Here is a 20,152-nt window from a genome sequence, read left to right as displayed (position 1 = left end):
CCTGCCCTATTTCTAATTGCCACACTTGAACTCTGTACAACACCAAGGTGGTTACCCGGCTTCCTTCCCTCCTTTCTCTGGAGCATCTCATCTAACCCAACCAGGGTAATGATTCACTAACTTCCCTGAGCTTACCTCCCTCTTCACCTCAGTTGACTTGGCAATGCGGAGGCTCATTCCCAGAATAGGTATAGGACCAATCCAAACTTTGTTTGAGGGGAACCCAAGGAAGTTTTGTACTTGAAGGGGGTCAAAGTTTTGCCTTTTGGGGTATTTATTTTAATCTGTTTATTAAGAAACAAAAGACTCAAAAAAGAATGTTTTACCCTCCCCCTTTCCTGCCAAGAGATTCAGATGAAAAGACCTGTCCCAGGAAAGAAATCTTAGGTTATTCATCTTAGCCTGATTTGAATTAAATATGGCAGCTAAGAAGGCACCAACTAGGGACCTGTTAGCTAGGTCATCCCGTGTCCCATTGAGGCAAAAACTGACCTACCATGTTTGTTCTGCTCTTCTTCAACTATCTCTAAGTTGCCTACTTTCTTTGAAATCTCAGATCCTGTTTTCCCATTTTTTTCCCTATGCCCAAAATGATCTATATGCACAATTTACACTGTCTTTGGAATTTTCATCTTATATGAATTACCTGTGCACATGTATTAAAATGCCATTTTCTCCTGTTCATCTATTGTATGTCATTTGAATTATGGGAGTAAAGGTATTATTTCAGCCCCCACACACTTCTGCCCACATGACAGTGACAGGGACTTGCCTGGTACCTGGAACCCTTTGTACCAGTTCCAGGGATTCAATTGCTGTGTTTTTTTTATCCCCCCCTTGATTCCTCTATCTCTCCTAAACTGATGACCTGCCCAGCACCTCTGTTGCTATAAAACCAGGGCCCTGTTATAGTTTTTATAATGTCCTCATGGGAACTGGGCCCTGCTGCAGAACCCCAACCCTAGGTTTGCCCCAAACTCCCGGCTTCTTTCCATCTGCAGCTGCTGTCCTTTCCTGTTCTATCCCACAACAGCTAAACATAAAGCTGATGCCTTTAGTAGGTGTTCACAGAAGATGTAGAATCACAGACAAAAAAAAAAAAAAGGCAACAATTTAAAGTTAAATATTAATCATCACTATCCTTAAAAATAGATCATATCTTTCCCATTACAGGGACTTTTTTAAAGTCATGTCCTCGCTTAACCTGCTCTAACCATTCTGTAATTTTGAGAAGCTTTCTTCCTTCTCTAACTTCTGCCACAGAATCACACTCCTCACATAGCTTTGTGTATTCCAGAATCCATCTACACGCTTTACTATGCAGACATTGTGAACGCCTAGTTTCTGCTAGGAAGTGCCAGGTTGAATTTATTAGGCAAGATTCTATACCTTTCTCTCACAGAGCTGATACCAGGGCTAGGTTGTCAGGTTCTTCCCAATTATACCTATGTGGGCAAGTGATAACATTATCAAGTCATATGCCAAAAACATTAGTTAAACCTGACCAGGAACAGAGACTAGTGAGCTACCATAATAGTTTCTGTACTTAGCATTTTATGTTTTTCTTCTTGATAATGGTGAAAATAGAGGCATGCTGTAGTTGATCCCTTTCTGATATATATATATATTAGAGGCCTGGTACACAAAATTTGTGCAGGGGGGGTATCCCTCAGCCCAGCATGCACCCTTTCCAATCTGGGACCCCTCAAGGGATGTCCACAGGGATCAGGCCTAAACCAGCAGTCAGACATCCCTCTCACAATCTGGGACTGCTGGCTCCTAACCGCTCGCCTGCCTGACTGCCTGATTGCCCCTAACCGTTTCTTCCTGCCAGCCTGATCACCCCCTAACCACTCCCCTGCTGGCCTGATTAACACCTAACTGCTCCCCTGCCAGCCCAATCACCCCCAACTGCCCTCCTCTGCTGGCCTAATCTCGCCCCCAACTACCCTCCCCTGCTGGCCTGATCTCACCCCCAATTGCCCTCCCCTGCCAGCCTGATCACCCCTAACTTCCTCTGCCTGCCTGATCACCCCTAACTGCCCTCCCCTGCTGGCCTGATCTTGCCCCCAACTGCCCTCCTCTGCTGGCCAATTTGGTTCTGATTGGTCAATTTCTATGCCAGTCAGCATCAAATGCTCCACTTCCTAGGCAGCCATTGGCTCCTCACAGTTGACCCAGATTTGGTTCTGATTGGTTGATTTCTATGCCAGTCAGTATCTCTGGGCCTATCAATGGGGCCTGATCAGAAAGGCGGGGCTGATCAGCAGCCCCAGTGGAGGCCTGGATAGAAATTGAGGTACGGCTGCTGGCCAGGACCAGAGTGAAAGAGAGAGGCAAGTGCTGATCGACAGCTGCCATGGAGGCTATGGATCAGACCCTGCTTCTCTCTTCAGGCCTCTCTCTGGGCCTGATTCACAGCCCCCTCAGCAGTCAGTGCTTGGTCACCGTGTCTGTGCTGGGTGGCCACGGCAACCCAGTGCTGACTGTAGGACTGACTTCCGGTTGGTCAAGCCTCCAGTTGTTGTGGATGTGAGGGACCCAGGGTTTTTATATATTAGGATATTTATTTATTTATTTATGACAATAATGTCAAAGAAGCTTTTTTTTTTAATTTCCTCTTGTATGAACTTGCTAGGGCTGCTATAACAGAGTCCTATAGACTGGGTGGATTAAACAAAATAAATTTATGACCTCATAATTCTGGAGACTAGGAGTCCAAGATAAAGATGGCTATAGAGTTGATTTCTTCTGAGGACTCTCTCCTTGGCTTGTAGATGGGCGTCTTCCCCCTATGTCTTCCCCTTTGTCCTAATTTCTTCTTCTTAGAAGGATATGCATTATATTGATTGGGGTCCAGACCAAAGCACTCATTTTAACTTACTGGTAAAGACCCTATCTCCAAATATGGCCTGGGGCTTAATACTTAAACATATGAATTGGAGGCGGGAGTTATAATACAGCCCATTATACCTCCTGTCAAAATATAAACTAGATTCCATGGTCAAATCAATTGGAAAAGCTTAGTTTTGCCATCTCACCCAAATGCCTGTTATTTTACATAGTTATTCATATCTACCCTATTTACTCTCACAAGTGTCCTGGTTGGTCTGTGAATTATATAGATACTTGAAGCCTAAATAAATATTCTTGGTTTTCTACAGTCAGTTTTTCCTGGAGTAGCAAAAGCCAACCTAGAACATCAGACATCATGCTGAGTCAGGTTACTAAATTGTAAACTGGCCTGTGCTTAAAAGTTATTTTAATATTAAGTTTAATATTTACTGAACTTATTAAATAATATTTATTAGTTTAATATTCATCATGGATTCCAAGTTTACTTGGAATATTAAAATGACGGAGACTTTTAAAGAGATATCATAGTGACAACTTAAGTGTGCTGTGGAGCAGATGAAAATTTCAGTGATCTGTACTCTAGAAATAATTGGCTAAAGCACATTATCTTTTTAACCTACTGCTTGAAGATGTAAATATCTGTATTATCTTAAAAACTGTCACTTTATCATTTTTCACAGGTTACAACTGCATTTTTATTCTGTCACTAAAATAGGGAAAATCACCTGAGGGACTAGTTAAAGAAGCCTGTTTAAGAGTTCTGTTCAAATTTGAGTAAAAAAACAAACAAACAGATTTTGAAGATGGTTAGCAATGAACTGAAACAAAGCATGCTGAGGAAAAGATTAGTTGGAATACACTGATTTCCTAGACTGTAGATGACACCAAAAATTCAATTATAAATCTAATTACAACTTTAATTGTTAAACAATCAACCAGACTGCTTTTTAGTTGCTGGGTGTTTTGCTTCCCGCTGACTCACAAGCAGGTGGGTCTGCAGGTGTTAACTTTGCCATCACCATGTGACCTAAAAGCCCTGCTCTTTTCTACTTTCTGTATGACGGCTTTTTACATCAGAAACAGCTAAAAATGTACAAGAGCCGAGGTACAAACCATACATCTCTATGTAGGGGCATAAACCTAAGAAAGGATTAGAGGGTAGAAGGGAAAGGGGCAGGTGTGGCAGGCCAGCAATCCTACAGTGTGCTTGACTGAATAACAGTCCTTTAGCTCCTCTAAAAATGAGCTCATGGTAAATGCATTTGGGGAATTTTCCCAACCACAGTGCTTTTGGAATTTTGAAAACACATCACAATAATAATAGGTTGAAAAATTCTATAATAAAGAAATCTTTTTAGCTTAGTTTAACCCTCCATTTCTTTAATAAATTTGCTGAATATAATTTTGCAAGTGTTACTCATAAGTCTGAGGAATTAATCAGAAAGTTAAGGAGAAAAATAAAAAAGAAAGAAAGAAGGTTTTTAGGAATCCTCTGACCAATTCAAAGCCATAGGGTATTCAATAATCATATGCGGTATATACATGTAAGTCACAATCTTTGTGAATATACAGGTGGCATCATTTTATGTTGAGGTGTCATGTAAAGAGTTTATTACCTAGCCTATTTCCACGAGACAGAGCTAATTTTACATGCAAAAGAGATACTAAAGCCTGGAGTTCGGCTTATTACAAAAGCAGTCCACGTTTACACTTCTTAAATGCCTAACACTGAGATGGTTATATAAAAAAAAAAACCAAACACATAATATTACAAAGATTTAATTTTTCAATTCTCACGGAAAAATTTAGGACTGAGTGGCTGTGGATAAGCAAAACAAAAGAACACATTTTTTTTCATCCAGATGCGTCTCTCAAATGAAATTCTATGAGACTGAAATTTACAATGCCAGCAGCTTGAAGCAAATGCAATAACACTTTAAAGTAGCATTACAAGATTTATTTTACATACTTAAAATTCAAAAACTCTTCAGAGGATACTGGAAATGGAAAATGTTTACTTTAGAAGCACTCAACTATGTTTTGGTTCAACACTAAACCATAAAAGAATTCATGAAGCATACCCAACATGTGGTTCTTAGTCTGCTTTTAAATAGATTTTAAATAATTCAAGTGGTAAAAAAGAAAAACAATCTTTAATTATCCAAGATTAAATACAAAAAGGGTCTCATGGATGATCTAAAACAGTAGATACCCACCAAATTTTGTATAAAATCACTTTGTTTTAGGCACTTACTCTGCAGCTCTCATCCAATAGAACTTTCTTTAATGATGAAAATGCACTAAAGTAACCACGAGTGGCTACTAAACACTTTAAATGTGGCTAGTATAAATGAATTTTTAATTTTTAATTTTACTTAATTTTACTTAAAATTAAATACCCACATCTGGCCAGTGACTAGGTATAGTGCAATTCTAGCCCTTCTAATTTACAACCAAGAATGTAGTTAAAGCCAATTTTTAGTAGTACACATACTGATGTCCTGTCCAGATTTTCCATTCTCTCAATGGAGAGCTGAAAAATATATATCCATATCTTGACTTATTTAGCTGTTTTTCCAATTAAAGTTTAGATCTATTTTATGGTAAATTTGAAGTAAAAGTATAAAGAAACAAAACATTATTACTATAATAGCTTTTGCAAATGGAAAAACAAAATACACAAATATCAAATGCTATATTTCAAATATATATGACTATATAATTAAGTTTATATTAAAATTGACAGTAAACTTCTATATAGGTGATGAGCACACCTTAGTTGACATTGGATAACACATTTTAGAATTTTTATAGTTACCTAAAATAAATTAGTTATAAGTGAATGATTGAAAACTATTTAGGAAGCAAATGATTGTTAATAAAATTTAATATTATATTATTGGATACTATTAATTTAGGGAACCAAATCAGGATTGTTGAAGGGACCAAGAGACTAATATAAGCAATTTTATGCCAACAAAATGGACAATGTAAAAGAAATGGATACATTCCTAGACACGTGCAACCTACTAGGACTGAGTCATGAAGAAACGGGAACTCTGAACTGACAAATTACTAGTAAGGAGATTAAATCAGTGATCAAAAACCCCCCAACAATGAAAGTGAAGGGTCAGATGGCTTCATTCTAACAAACCTTTAAAGAAGAAGTAGTAACAATCCTTCTCAAACTTTTTCAAATCCAAAAGGAGGATGGAACACTTCCAAACTCATTTTATAATGTCAATATTACACTGGGGGGAAAAAATGAAGGAAAGAAAGAAAGGAAAGGAAATCACAGGCCAATATCCTTGATTGACATAGATGCAAAAATCCTCAACAAAATAATAGTAAACAGAATTCAGAAGTACATTAAGGATAACACACCATGACCAACTTAGATTAATTCTTGGATTCAAGGATGGTTCAACATATGCAAAGCAATGTGATTCACTACATTAACAGAATGAAGGATTAAAATTACATGATCACCTCAATAGATACCAAAAAGACATCCTATTACTGTTAAAAATAATAATAATAATAACTCTCAAAATTAAACATCCTTTTATGATAAAAGAAATTCCCAAAAAATTGAGTATAGAGGAAACATGACTCAATGTAACATGATATATTAAATATGAACATATATGTTTGACAAGCCCTAGCCAACATTATAATCACTATTGGAAAGCTAAAAGCCTTTCCTTCAAGATCAGGAAAAATACAAGAATGTCCACTCTGACCACTTTTATTCAACATAACACTGAATATCCTGGCCTAAGCAATTAGGCAAGAAAGAAAAGTAAAAGGCATCCAAATCAATATGAAAGAATAAAAATTGTCTCTGTTACAGATGACGTATATGTATTTCCAAAAAACACTTCCCCGAAAATATTAGAAATGATAAACAAATTCAGTAGAGTTGTGAAATACAAAATGAATATACAAAAATATGTTGTGTTTCTATACAATAACAACAAACTATTGGAAAGAGAAATTAAGAAAACAATCCCATTTATAATAGCATTGATAATAATAAAATATTTGGGAATTAATTTACCCAATGAGGTGAAATCTCTGTACATTGAAAACTATCAGATGTTGGTAAAAAATAAACTGAAAAAGACACAACTAAATGTATAAATGCTCCATGTGTTTGAATTAGAATAATTAATATTGTTAAAATGTCCATCATACCCATAGCAATCTAGAGATTCAATGAAATCCCTATCAAAATTCTAATGGCATTAGAATTTCTAATGAAATAGAAAATACAACACTAAAATTAATAAAGCATGAAAAATGAACCACAGATATCCCAAAGAGCCAAAGCAACCTTGACAGAAAAAAAAAAAAAAAAGATAAAGGCATTACATTTCTGATTACAAATTACATTATAAAAAAATCCAAATAGTATATCTATATATATAAAAGCCTAAGTGACCATTATGACTGGCTGACTGGCCGGTAGCTATGACGCGCACTGACCACCAGGGGGCAGACACTCAACACAGGAGCTGCCCCCTGGTGGTCAGTGCGCTCCCACAGACAACCTCCAGCAGCTGGCCAACCTCCTGCGGTCCCACCCCCTAACCATCCCCGATTGGCCCTGATTGCCGGCCAGGTCAAGGGACTTCACCTATGCATGAATTCGTGCACCGGGCCTCTAGTTATTAGATAAAAACAGACACATAAATCAATAACACACAAAGAGAGCCCAGAAATAAACCCATGCATATTTGTTAAATTAGTTTAGGACAAAGATGCATGGACTATGAAATGGAAAAAGGTTAGTCTCTTCAATAATGAACAAGATAATTGCCAAATTTTACTTTATTATCAGCTCATGTACAAACAGTCTAATTTGACCCTATAATGAAATGTTTAAATATATCCATATATTTTACACAAAATGGAACCCTACCCCAATCCTCCTCTTAGAACTTGTTCACTAGGGTATTTAAAGGTGCACAACTTCAGCTGACATGGAAGTTCTTTTCCAGATGTTCAATTTGACCTGGGGCAATTCAATCAAAACTTATTCTTAGTGGGAATTCTCAGAAAACGAGAGATATGGATTTTTCTGGCAAATGGATATGCAGACTCCAGAAATTGAAATCTCCCTGAGAGCAAGTCAAATAATAACAGTATTTGTAACAAATATAAAAATAAATAAATAAATGGTTTTGGGAAAGTCAATATTCACATGCAAAAGAATAAAACTGGATGACTACTTAATCCAACCAACAAAAAATCAAATCAAAATGGCTTAAAGATGTGAAAATAACACATGAAACCATACAACTACTAGCAGAAAACATAGGGAGTAAGCCCTTTTACATTGGTCTTAATAATATTTTGGGGGGATTTGATACACCAAAAACAAAGGAAACAAAAGCAAAAATAAACAATGAGATTACATCAAACTAAAACTCTACTGCACACCAAAGGAAACAATCAACAAAATGAAAAGGTAGCATGTGGAATGGGAAAAAAAATTCAAAACTCCTATCAGATAAGGGGTTAATATCCAAAATATGCAAATTCTAACACTTGTTAAAATTTCTACTATCAAAAATTCAAAAGAAGTACATGCTGATGAGAATGTGGAGCAAAAGGAATTATTTACACTGTTGGTGGGTATGTAAATTGGTACAGCCCCTATGGAAAACATTATGAAGATTCCTTAACAAATTAAAAATAAAACTACCATATGATCCAGCAATTCCACTTCTGTGTATATATCAAAAGGCAATGAAGTCATTATTTCAAATAGATATCTGTATTCCTATATTCATGGCAGCATTATTCCTAATAGCCAAAGTATGAAAAGCCCCTATGTGCCAGTCAACAGATGAATGGATAAAGAAAATATTGTATACAAAAAGTATTCAGCTTAGAAAAATAACAAATAAAAAAATAATAAAAAAACACGGAAAAAAATCTGCCATTTGCAACACTGTGGATAAAACTGGAGGGCATTATGCTAAGTGAAGCTAAATGAAATAAGCCAGGCAGAGAAGAAAAATACTGCAGGGTATCACATATATGTGGATTCTAAAAAAAATTGAACTTACAGAAACAGAGTGTAATGGTGGTTGCCATAGTAGAGTTGGGGGAAGAGGGATAAGGAGAATCTGGCAAAAGGGAACAAACTTAGTTATAATAAGAGTAAGATCTGAGGATCTAATGTATAACATGGTGATATAGTTCAGAATATTGTAAGGTATAGTAGAAATTCTCTATGAGAGTAGAACTTAAGTGTTCTCATGCATACAAAAAATATTGTGAGATGATGTATTTCTTAAGTCAATGGTGGGAAGTGTTCACAATTTATACATATATCAAAACATAATGTTGTAAATTTAAAATATGTTACACTTATATTTGTCAAGTATCACTCAATAAAGCTGAAAAATAATTAAAAATAAAAAGGAGTTAATGAAACTCTTAATTACCTTGACTTATTTAGGGAGAGTTAAACAAGAAATAGAGCATGGCATTTCCACATGTATGTGGAAAATTTCATATATTCGCTATATAACTAAGTACTAATTTTTAGAATGGCTTGGTATAATATAGATTATTTTCTGTCACTAACTAGAAAATAAAAATTTACGTTAGAAAATTACATCGTAGTTTCTGAAATACAATCAACAAAGGATACTTTAGAGTTCACTATGCTTTGGAAATGAACTTATTAAGGCATTGAAACTTAATAGACAAGATTATGAAAATTATACGTGACACTTCTACAATATAATACTGAAAACGTATTCTTCATAATAAATAGTTAAGAATTTTTTTAAAAATTGCTATTTTTATGTTGCCTTTATCATTTGGCAGTGAATATAAAAACAGACTGTATTGACTTTTATTCGGAAAACTACAGGACACTGAATAAAGAGATCAAGGAAGACATAAACAGATGGAAGAACATACCATGTTCATGGATTGGTAGAATCAACATCATTAAAATGTCCATACTACCCACAGCAATCTATAGATTCAGTGCACTCCCCGTTAAAATACCAATGGCATATTTCACAGACCTAGAACGAACTGTCCAAAAATTCATCTGGAATAAAAAAAGACCCCGAATAGCGCAGCAATCCTGAGAAAGAAGAACAAAAGTAGGAGGGACCTCAATACCAGATATCAAGCTGTATTACAAAGCCACTGTTCTCAAAACTGCCTGGTACTGGCACAAGAACAGACATATAGATCAATAGAATAGAATAGAGAACCCAGAAATCGACCCAAGTCATTATGCTCAATTAATATTTGACAAAGGAGGCAAGAGCATACAATGAAGTCAAGACAGTCTCTTTAATAGATGGTGTTGGGAAAATTGGACAGATACATGCAAAACAATGAAACTAGACCACCAACTTACACCATACACAAAAACAGACTTTTATTAAGTTTGCATGTGACAATAGTTGTACTAATGATATTTTCTCTAAGAAAAGTTTGTGAACGGTAATATCTGATACTGTAGCTATTTATGGTTCCTGACCTTAGCAGACAAGAAAGCATGAAAACTGGCTGGGAAAAGTAAAATTAGTTATGTTCATCAGCATGATTTATTATTTCTCAGGTTCATTCCTGTTCTTTTATGCTATTTTAGCTGGTATTTTCTGCTCAGCTACTGTCAGTTCCTTGAAAAGATGGTTGTACTAGTGATTGCAATAATAATTTGAATCTTTGAAAAAGACAATTAGATGATTATATTTTCCACAGTTTAAAGCTATTAAATAAAAAGGTTTATAAAGTTTGGAAAATGACACAGTTTTGAATCTTTTTCACTAAAATAATCTTCATAATTTTGTGATTGAAAAAATAGAAGTCTTTTTGTCCTTGCTCTTTTCCCTTACATTTTTATTTAGTTAAATAATTGTTCAATTAATTTATTTTGTTTATGCAATTTCCATTTCTATAGGTAAATGTACAAAGCAGTACTTTGAAAGAATATTGAAAATTGCATGTGATTCAATCTAAATTTGTTCTGATTTCATACTGATACAGTCTAAACCTGTAGGCCAGTTTTATAATTTTACCATTATATCTCACCTTCAATGTGACCCTCAAGCATGTATTGAAAGAAGGAGAAAAACAAATAAAACTGAAGCTAAACTTTGTTCAGCATTAGATTTGGGTCATTTGTCTGTTGATATCACAGCAAAAGCAACTTATTTTCATAAATCTCAATGACCTCAGTTATGTATAGTAGATGCAAAATAAGTTGTATGAATGTCTAATCACCATGCTGTATACCTGAAACTAATATGATATTGAATGTCAACTGAAGTTGAAAAATAAAAATTAAAGTAAAAAGAAACTGCAGCTCCAAGGTGGAGTCACTTGCAAGCAGGAGAGCAAACCAAGACTTAATTGCACTCTCATCCCCTCCCAGGAATGTGATCCCAAAGGAGTCAGTCTAGAATTCCTGGATGGAGACAAATGAGGTATCTGCCTGATAAGAACCCTACCTCCCTTCTGCCCAAAAAAGGTACCTTGCCTGAAAAACAAACAAACAAACAAAAAAACACCTTTCTTTTCTTCTACTAACAACTAGCTTGTCCTGCCCAGGTTCTGCCCATAAAAACCTTCCATTTTTGAATTCTCAGAGCACCTCTCTTTTTACTGTGGACACTGCCCAATTCATGAATCATTCAATAAAGCCAATTCGATTTTTAAATTGACTAACTGATTTTGTTCATTAACATTTTATTCATTGCAATGGAAATGCATTGAAGAATCATTTCATTTTTAAGCAGTAGATGCTAGCATCCTCTTAGAATCAACATGGACCTCTGTGGTAACTTGATTCCTGAACAGATAGAGTATGCGTTTAATTTAAAGAACATTCTGAGTGACTAATGTACTAAGTGACACACATTTCATATGAACAGTAGTCATTCAAAAAATGTTCTTTAAAAGGAGACATTGATACAATCAATTGGAAATTTCCCTGTTTGAGATTTTTAAAAAAGCACATATGGAGCAGGGTAGAAGGGGGTCACTGGGGAAAAATATTTTCAACAATAAAGATACATTTTTTAAAAATTCGAATTTTGAAAGGAACCCTATGGTTTTAAATAGCCCTCTTAATAGGTTGTGAATTAAACTTTCTGGGGAAAAATGTAAACAGCTTAACAATGAGCATCTCTTTAAATGGTTCCAAGAAAGAAGTTGAACAATATTGCCTATAAATCTAAAGCCTTTAGGACATATTCAAGAACCACCAGTTACCTTAAAATAGTAAAAATATGGATACTTTATTGTTTCCTCACCAATTGATGAGGCATTTCATGCTGTGAATATCTAGCATTTGCTTTGACAACTAGGCATATATTTACATTTTCTGCTGTTCTAGTCGGGGAATAGTTTAACATTGTCTCAGTTGATTTAGTATCAACTCCAGTCAGCCTTTAGACATTTGTCAAGGTAACTGGACCAAGAACACCTAGTGAAGACTTGTCACAAATTACACTGATATTCTTTAAAGGTCTTGGTTGGCAGAGAGGATGTTGAACAGACAGTACATAAACAACACAGATCCATTGAACTATAACACTGGGAATATTAAATAAACTGTGCTGTTTGATACCCTCCACTAGAGTAAAACCACTGAAATTTCTGACTTTCCTCTCTAGAATTTAAAGCAAAGAAAAACAACAACAAGTACAAATAAACAGGATTATAACAAATATAGACAGAGAGATGAAGCATTAAATTGGGATGGGTTTAAGGAAATAGTGGATCTGGAGAATTAAGTCTAAGTCAAGATAAAATAAGTATCTTGGATTTCAATGAAATAGTAGTCCATAGATTAGCCAGGCAATTGTCTAGAGATAGTACTAACATTAAAATCAAGTCTGTAGGCAACAGAATTTCAGAAGGTAAATTATTAAAGGAAGCACATGGAAAGGATTTATAACTCCGATTACTACTTTTAGTCCTTCAGATATAAGACAATCTTAGGGCTAGAAATTGGAAAAATAATTTTCTTTTCCACTTTCAATATAGATCAAGTAGAATACTCCTTTTTAAGATATCCATTTCTTATCTTCCCATTGTTATGCTCCCCCCATATCTTTCTGATTACCTCTTTGTTTTGAGCCTCACCCTATGTACCTGTTTGATTAATAATTTTAGCCAAGTACATTTGGATTAGAACTGATCACTGGTATTACAATTATGATCAGTTACTGTAAATATCACTTTTTAGGACTTATTTACATGCATCCCTAGGTAACATTTTCAAATTACTTGTGCATCAAGCTGAAAATAGAATTGTGCTACATGTCAGTTAGTATTCAAAAATTACAATTTTGTAGATGAGATTTGCTTGGGATATAATTTAAGGTAGCTGAAAACTTGTAGCCAATTGGTAAAAGCAGTTATGATCATTTTTTATTTTAGACATGTAATCCTTGACATACTTGATAACATATCATGGAAATTAAGATAATAGATTTGACTTTTTATATCCTAACACCTTAATTAGAATTTCAAAACTTTTTGAGTCAATGGATTTTCTGCTATTTTGAGTGGCAAGAGAGATGAGAGAGACTTGAGAGAAGCCTTTACAGAGGAAAAAAAAAAAATCATATATTTTGTAAACAAACCTATCATGGGTAAGTGCTTATACAAACTTTTAAAAAATGAATATTAATGAGGTTCATTAAAGTCAAGGAATAGCCCAGGATAAGAATCATCGAAGAAAGTTAGCCATGTCAACAGAATGAGTAATTCACTCAACAAATATTTACTGAGAGCCCACTGAGCACAAAAATTGGTTTGAGGATCCAAAACACACACATTTCTCAATCCTAATTGAGGTGGAGACAACAAAATTAAAGGCAGCAATATAAGATGAGATCCCAAAGTTTAGGTCAGTAGCCCCAGTGGTAGATAAAGAATATATTTCTGTAGTTTAGTGGTTCTCAAAATTCAGTTGAAGCAGAATTTCCTAGAAGGTCTGTCAGGACATAGAAGGTGGGCCCCTCCCTCAAAGTTCCTATATCAATCTGGGGTGGAGCTTGAGGTTTTGCATTTCCTTACTAACAAACTGTGGGCTACAGCTATAGATACAGGCATAGATATTCCTCTTTCTTAATTTTGAATAAAATAAGGCTCAGAAAAGATAATTAATAGGCTACCTGAAGTTAAAGGCTTGCTTTTGTTAAAAGAATAAGACATTCTTTTTTTGTGCGTAATACGAGCAAACGTTATTTAAACACTTTTACTCTTTGCTCTAATTCTATAATAATCAAGAACTAGTTGGATATGCAATGAGACTTACTGAGCAGAACTACCATATAGGAAGCCCCTGTGTCTTGTCTGGATAGTCCATTTGGATCATGCGTTATAGAAGAGTGCCTCAGCATTCCTGTTTAAAAAACACCTACTTGAATCAACACAAAAATCGTGGTGTACTTGTCAGCAATCAAAGGGAATGAACTACCAAACACCCATACTGAGCAAAAGAACCCACACAAAAATACACACATATTGCCTGTTTCCATTTTTATGATGGTACATTGTTGTAGCCTGAGAAAATTGAGCGGGTGGTGAGATTGGGCTAGTGATGTGGAGTGACTCTGAAAGCACGAAGAACTTTCAAAGGTGACGAAAGTGTTTTTTAACCTAAAAAACATGGGTGTATGGAGAGTCCATGGATGAGTCCATGGGTGTATTCTTTGGTCAATTAAGAGGCATAGATATTACATGGGTGTATTCTTTTGTCAATTAAGATGTGTGCATTTCAAGATACGTAAAGTTTATCTGGAAAAATAGCAAGGGGTGATGTGGGATATAAGGGGATGTACAAAACATATCCTGGTAGAATGTGTGTAGTTAATGATGCCAAAGGAGGCATACAGAGAGTTCATTATACTATGTTGTTTACTTTGCTTATATTAAAAACAAACAAACAAACAAACAAACACAAACACCTCTTTGGATTCTAGTCAATCTCTACTACTTCTTTGGAACTTAATCATCCTTAGGTTAGTTAATAAAACAAAGTTTATAAAACTGGAAAAAGATATTTTTGTTTCTATTAAATTTATAGGGGTGACACTGGTCAACATGAACATATAGGTTTCAAGTGTGGGTTTCTATGTTATAAGATCTGTATATTGCACCAAAGTCAAATCTTCTCCTGTCACCTATATTAGGACCGCCTTCTCCCCCCAAAATACTGTAGTTTTGCATTAATTCCTCTAATAATTATTCAGATACTTTTGTTCATTTTGAACAAATTATTATTTGTAGTTTTCATTTACAATTCACAACCTGGCTTCTCCTTCTTTCTCCCCCAAAATTTTTTGAGGAGGGTAGCGTTATTTTTTTTTTTAATGTGAGTAAAACCATAAGACAAAAGCAATTAAGAAAATTTCAACAAACAGGGATAAATAAATCCAAAACAGGGGTATAAATCATTGCAGTTAATCAGAGATTCTTAGCATGCAGGGCAAAAAGAGAAATACAATGGACTGTATATGTGCTTTTTCTGTGTGTTATAGGTACAAAAGAGATCCTCTCCCTTCCTCACTCTGGCATTATATTTGTAAAAGAATTATTTATGTGAATCATCTATAAGTATATGAGTAATATAGTATATAATATCATGTATTAAGCTGTTGTTTTGCCATTAAATTTAAAAATTCTGATTTATATTTTGCAGAAAATGATTAGTCATTTTATCTTTGTTTAAGAATGTAGGTGGCAAGTAAGACTACTGATATTGTAAAAGTATATCTTTAAAAAGTATTCTAAAGGAATGATGGAAATGGAAAATCATCACTGGGCAAATACCAAACAAAAAATTTAATAAAACAAGAACTATTGATGGATGCTAACATTTACAGGAAAAGTATGATAAGAAAAAAGATGTTTACATAGTCTCATAATATCTCTCCTGAAGACATTCATTAATTATTAAAGAAAAAAATAGTAACTATAAAGTGGAGCAAACTGTTAGACATCACCATGAACAAGGGATTAAAGTTAGCATCATGAGACATGATACACAAGCACAGTATGCACTGCCTTATGTGATGCCCTGAGAAAGGCACATCATCCCTTCCGCAGTATCCCTGCCAAAAATGCAGAACCACAATATGATCACCAGAAAACACTGGGCAAGCTCAATTGAGGGACATTCTACAAAATCAACTGCCAATATTCTTGAAAGGGTCAAGGCAATGAAAGAAAGCCTTTCAGATTGGAGAGGATTAAGTAAACTAGGAAACTAAATACAGTATGGAATTCTGGATTGGATGTGACAGCAGAAAAAAAAAAACAGTAAGAGAATTGAGGAAATCAGAAAAAAGTCTATAATTAGTTAATAGCACTGTATCAATGCTAATTTTATGACTTTGATAGTTTTATTATATAGACTCTAGGATAAATGTATACATAGTAACTATATTTGCAACTTTTTGTAAGTAGGAATTACTTGAAAAGAAAAGAAAGCATTCTGAGATTGCTCAAGACTAGCCAACATTTTACTAGACTTGACTGAATTCTACATTTATGAAATGACCTGCGTCAGAGTAATGTTAAGAGTAAATGTTGGCAGCTGGGCAACTTGCCAACTTAAGCAGAGTATTCATAAAGTGCCTACTTTTCAATAGCATTGCAGCCCATTGACTTGTCACAAACACTTAGCTGCCAGGTGCAACCTCCCTAAACTGAGGTATTGAAACCAAGGAATTCTAGAGCATCTGCAAAAAAGAACTGGACAGATATTTCTGATGCAGAGGTTACAGATGAACACCTCCTAATTTTAATTTAAAAATTGAACTAATGAGACAGTAGACCATATAAAATACAGATCAATGAGGTCCCAAAGGAAATTCTTACCTGGGTTAAAGGAGTATTTTAGAAAACAGAGCAATAATCAGTAGACACCCCCATACACAAATCATAAATTAAAACTCATACCTCAATTTATTTCTTTCTTTGAGAAATTTATTGATTGATTGGTAAAGTCACACCAGCTGGACTTGAGTAAGATAATTAGTAAAATCTTTTGAGATATTTTGTGGAGAACAAGGAAAATGTTGGCAGAACACATAAATAATTGCATAAAAGTTTTGGTAGTTTAATTACTGGCTGAAATGGCATGGTTAATGGGTTAGTATCACCCTGGAAGAAGGCCCGAGGAGCTTTTTCCTCAGCCAAGTCTGTATAAATATAATGCCTGTCAATGGCACATGGGACAAAAATTCAATGATGAATGAGCACCTGCCCAAATCACAGTTATCTTTTCTCTGCCACATGACCCCTCTTTCGTGAACACAGCTTCCAGGGAAAGAGAAGGATGTTTGATGCAAAAAAGGCTACCTCTGTACTGCCAGAGACTGGCCAAACCAATGAGATCCTTTCTCTTAGGGAACCACAAAAATTGATCATATTAACTCCACTCTTTTCCAGCATCATTTCTCACTACTTTATTCATCTAATTTAATTAAATATATCCCCAGACTCTGGACTTAAAGTTATTATAGCTATCCCAAAGCAGCGGACGTTTTGTGTATATGTTTGCCACCAACACAGATGGCCCATCATGCATGGTGTTAATTTCAATCAATAGTAACATATAAAATATGTTTTTCTTTGTTCATGGTACTGTAATTTATGAAGACAGATAATCTATTAAAGACTTTTAAAAAATATTTATTCCAGCCCTAGCTGGTTTGGCTCAGTGAATAGAGCATTGGCCCGCAGGCTGAAGGGTCTCAGGTTCAATTCCTGTCAAGGGCACATGCCCAGGTTGCAGGCTTGATCCCCAGTGTGGGGCATGCAGGAGGTACCCGATCAATGATTCTCTCTCATCATTGATGTTTCTATTTCTCCCTCTCCCTTCCTCTCTGAAATCAATCCGTGCACCGGGCTTCATATATACTAGTATATATAAACAAATGAGTAGTCTATAGTCTGAGAAAATACAAAATTCACTTTTTAAACTATGGAGTTGTAAGAATTCTTTGACTTTACTATCCCTTGCTTAGTTTAGGTAGCATGTGTTTATACATTGCGGCCTTGTAATGCGTACAAGAATAATGAAGATTACCAGGGAACTTACCGGCACTTGGATAACCAGGCGTAGAAGGGTCTCCTCCTGGATTCAGTGACACCATGAAGGTGTCATCGCCAAGATTTGCGGTCTTTGGTAAATCACAAGGATCAACATATAGAAGGACACCTCCAAATCCAGCCTTTTCCAGTAGGGAAAGCTAAAAGAGGAGAATAGACTATTAAAAATATTACCGTATGCATTAAAAGTTTACATACTGCCATTTCATGAATGTGACTGAGATGACTCCCTTTTCTGAATTTTTTGCTCTTTTAAAATAAACAGATGCTTCAGACTTCCCAATTATCAAGCCCAGCCAGAGAGTTGTTCTACCAGCCTCTCCCCGTTTTTCTCTATCTCAACAATATTTAATCAGCATTCCTATAATGTCGATATATGGGTGGACTCTAATCCAGTATGACAAGTGTCCTTATAAGAAGAGGGAGAGATAGTAGGGATATGTGTACACAGAAAGAAAGCATGTGAGGACATAGCAAGAAGGTGGCAATCAGCAAGCCAAAAAGAAAGGCCTCAGGAGGAATCAAACCTGTCGACACCTTCATCTCAAATTTTCAGTCTCCAGAAACTGCGAGAAAATAAATTTCCCTTTAAGCCACCCAGTGTGTGGTATATTGTAATGGCAGCCCTAGCAAACTAATACTTTCACATGAAGTGCATATCAGCCAAACTTTATATGAAGATTCAGGATAATAATTGTGATTATATTCGAGGTCTTCTGAATCATCTTAAAGCCAAATCATAAAGTAATGACTGCATATCTACTATGAGTGAGAAACTGTCTCAGAAGTTATTTGTTGATTTTTTCCCCAGAACACTTGATCTATTATTTCAATTCCTATTATATAGTTGCCAAAACTGTGATCCAGGAAGTTTAAGAGCTTGAGCCAAGGTCAGAGATAATAACGGATAATGCCAGGGATCAAAGTAAAGTTTTTGGAACTCAAGTTTGGTGATATTTCCACTAAAGCACACCTTTTCTTTCAATTATACAGCCATCCTTTACAAAGACAAATAGACTGGTGAAAGGGTGAATTTTTTTTTTTATAAAGCACATCAGATGCTTCTTACTGTGATCTGTTTCCCGAGAAGACATTGAGATCAATACTGTGTGAATTATGTGCCTGTATTAAAACAACAGAATGTGTACATTTTAGAATTGAGATGCATGGTTATAATAACAGGAAAAATAGAAATAAATTTTAAATCTAGCATTTCATAGCACATTCAAACTCATTTAAATAGCTATGTTGTATATGAAAAATAAAAAATGAAAGTCAGACAAATACTATGTGTTAATTTCTTAAGCACATTATTTTGACCTGCGAGTTCAAATTTTATGTTATTCTTTCTTCTTGAGATTGTTTTTGCCTATTAATAGTTTTGTTGTTTGGCTCTATTATGAGGCATTGTATTGTTAGGATGCCATTAAAGAGGTCTATAAGATTCCAGTTTTCTTTGTTATGTCTCATAAATAAACTCACCTTCCTTTGTTAGTGAAATGAAAAGACTACTTTTGTGAAGAATATTCACTGTAATCAGAATGAGTATATTCAAGGCATAATTAAAGCATTCTTTTTTATTTCATGGAACATCTTTACTTGGATTTCAAATTGTTTAACTTCATGTATTCAAAGTTATTTAAATAACTCTACTGAGATTAATAAGAAGCAATGGTCTCCTGCTTTTGTAAAGTAAAAACTTATTCAAAATTTAAACTTGTCAGAGTTCTAGAAATTATCCTCAACTTTTATCATTACAATTCAGGGAGGATAGAAGCAGGGAAAGAAGGAAAGGAATAAGGGAGGGAAGGAGAAAGGGAGGAAGGAAGGGAAGGAGGAAGGAATGAGGAGGAAAGATCTCTTTTTTTATTAAGTATCCTTATTATAGATATACTAGAGGCCCAGTGCACGAAATTCATGCATTGGGGAGTCCCTTTGCCCAGCTTGCACCCTCTCCAATCTGGGACACCTCGAGGAATGTCTGACTGCCCATTTAGGCCCAATCCCAGTAGGCAGTCGGACATCCCTCTCACAATCCAGGACTGTTGGCTCTCAACTGCTCAACTGCTTGCCTTCCTGATTGCCCCCAACTGCTTCTGCCTGCCAGCCTGATCACCCCCTAACAACTACCCTTCCAGCCTGATTGATGCCTAACTGCTCCCCTGCCAGCCTGTTTGCCCCT

The 20,152-nt window shown here is 35.4% G+C and overlaps 1 protein-coding gene across 6 annotated transcripts in view; it reads right to left on the bottom strand.

Moving 5' to 3' along the window:
• NAALADL2 (N-acetylated alpha-linked acidic dipeptidase like 2) overlaps positions 1 to 20,152 on the bottom strand; it is a 1,181,205-nt gene that overhangs the window by 430,414 nt on the left and 730,639 nt on the right. For all 6 annotated transcript variants that reach the window (XM_079765801.1, XM_079765802.1, XM_079765799.1 and 3 more), the window contains one exon: positions 17,960 to 18,110. In XM_079765801.1, coding sequence (XP_079621927.1) covers positions 17,960 to 18,110 — 151 coding nt within the window. The remainder of the gene's footprint in view (positions 1 to 17,959; positions 18,111 to 20,152) is intronic.

This window comes from Cnephaeus nilssonii (assembly GCF_951640355.1).
Source record: "Cnephaeus nilssonii genome assembly, chromosome: 3".
In the NCBI taxonomy this organism is placed as follows: Eukaryota; Metazoa; Chordata; class Mammalia; order Chiroptera; family Vespertilionidae; genus Cnephaeus; species Cnephaeus nilssonii.
Note: the sequence above shows the minus strand (reverse complement) of the source record. Positions and strands in the feature narration are given on the sequence as shown.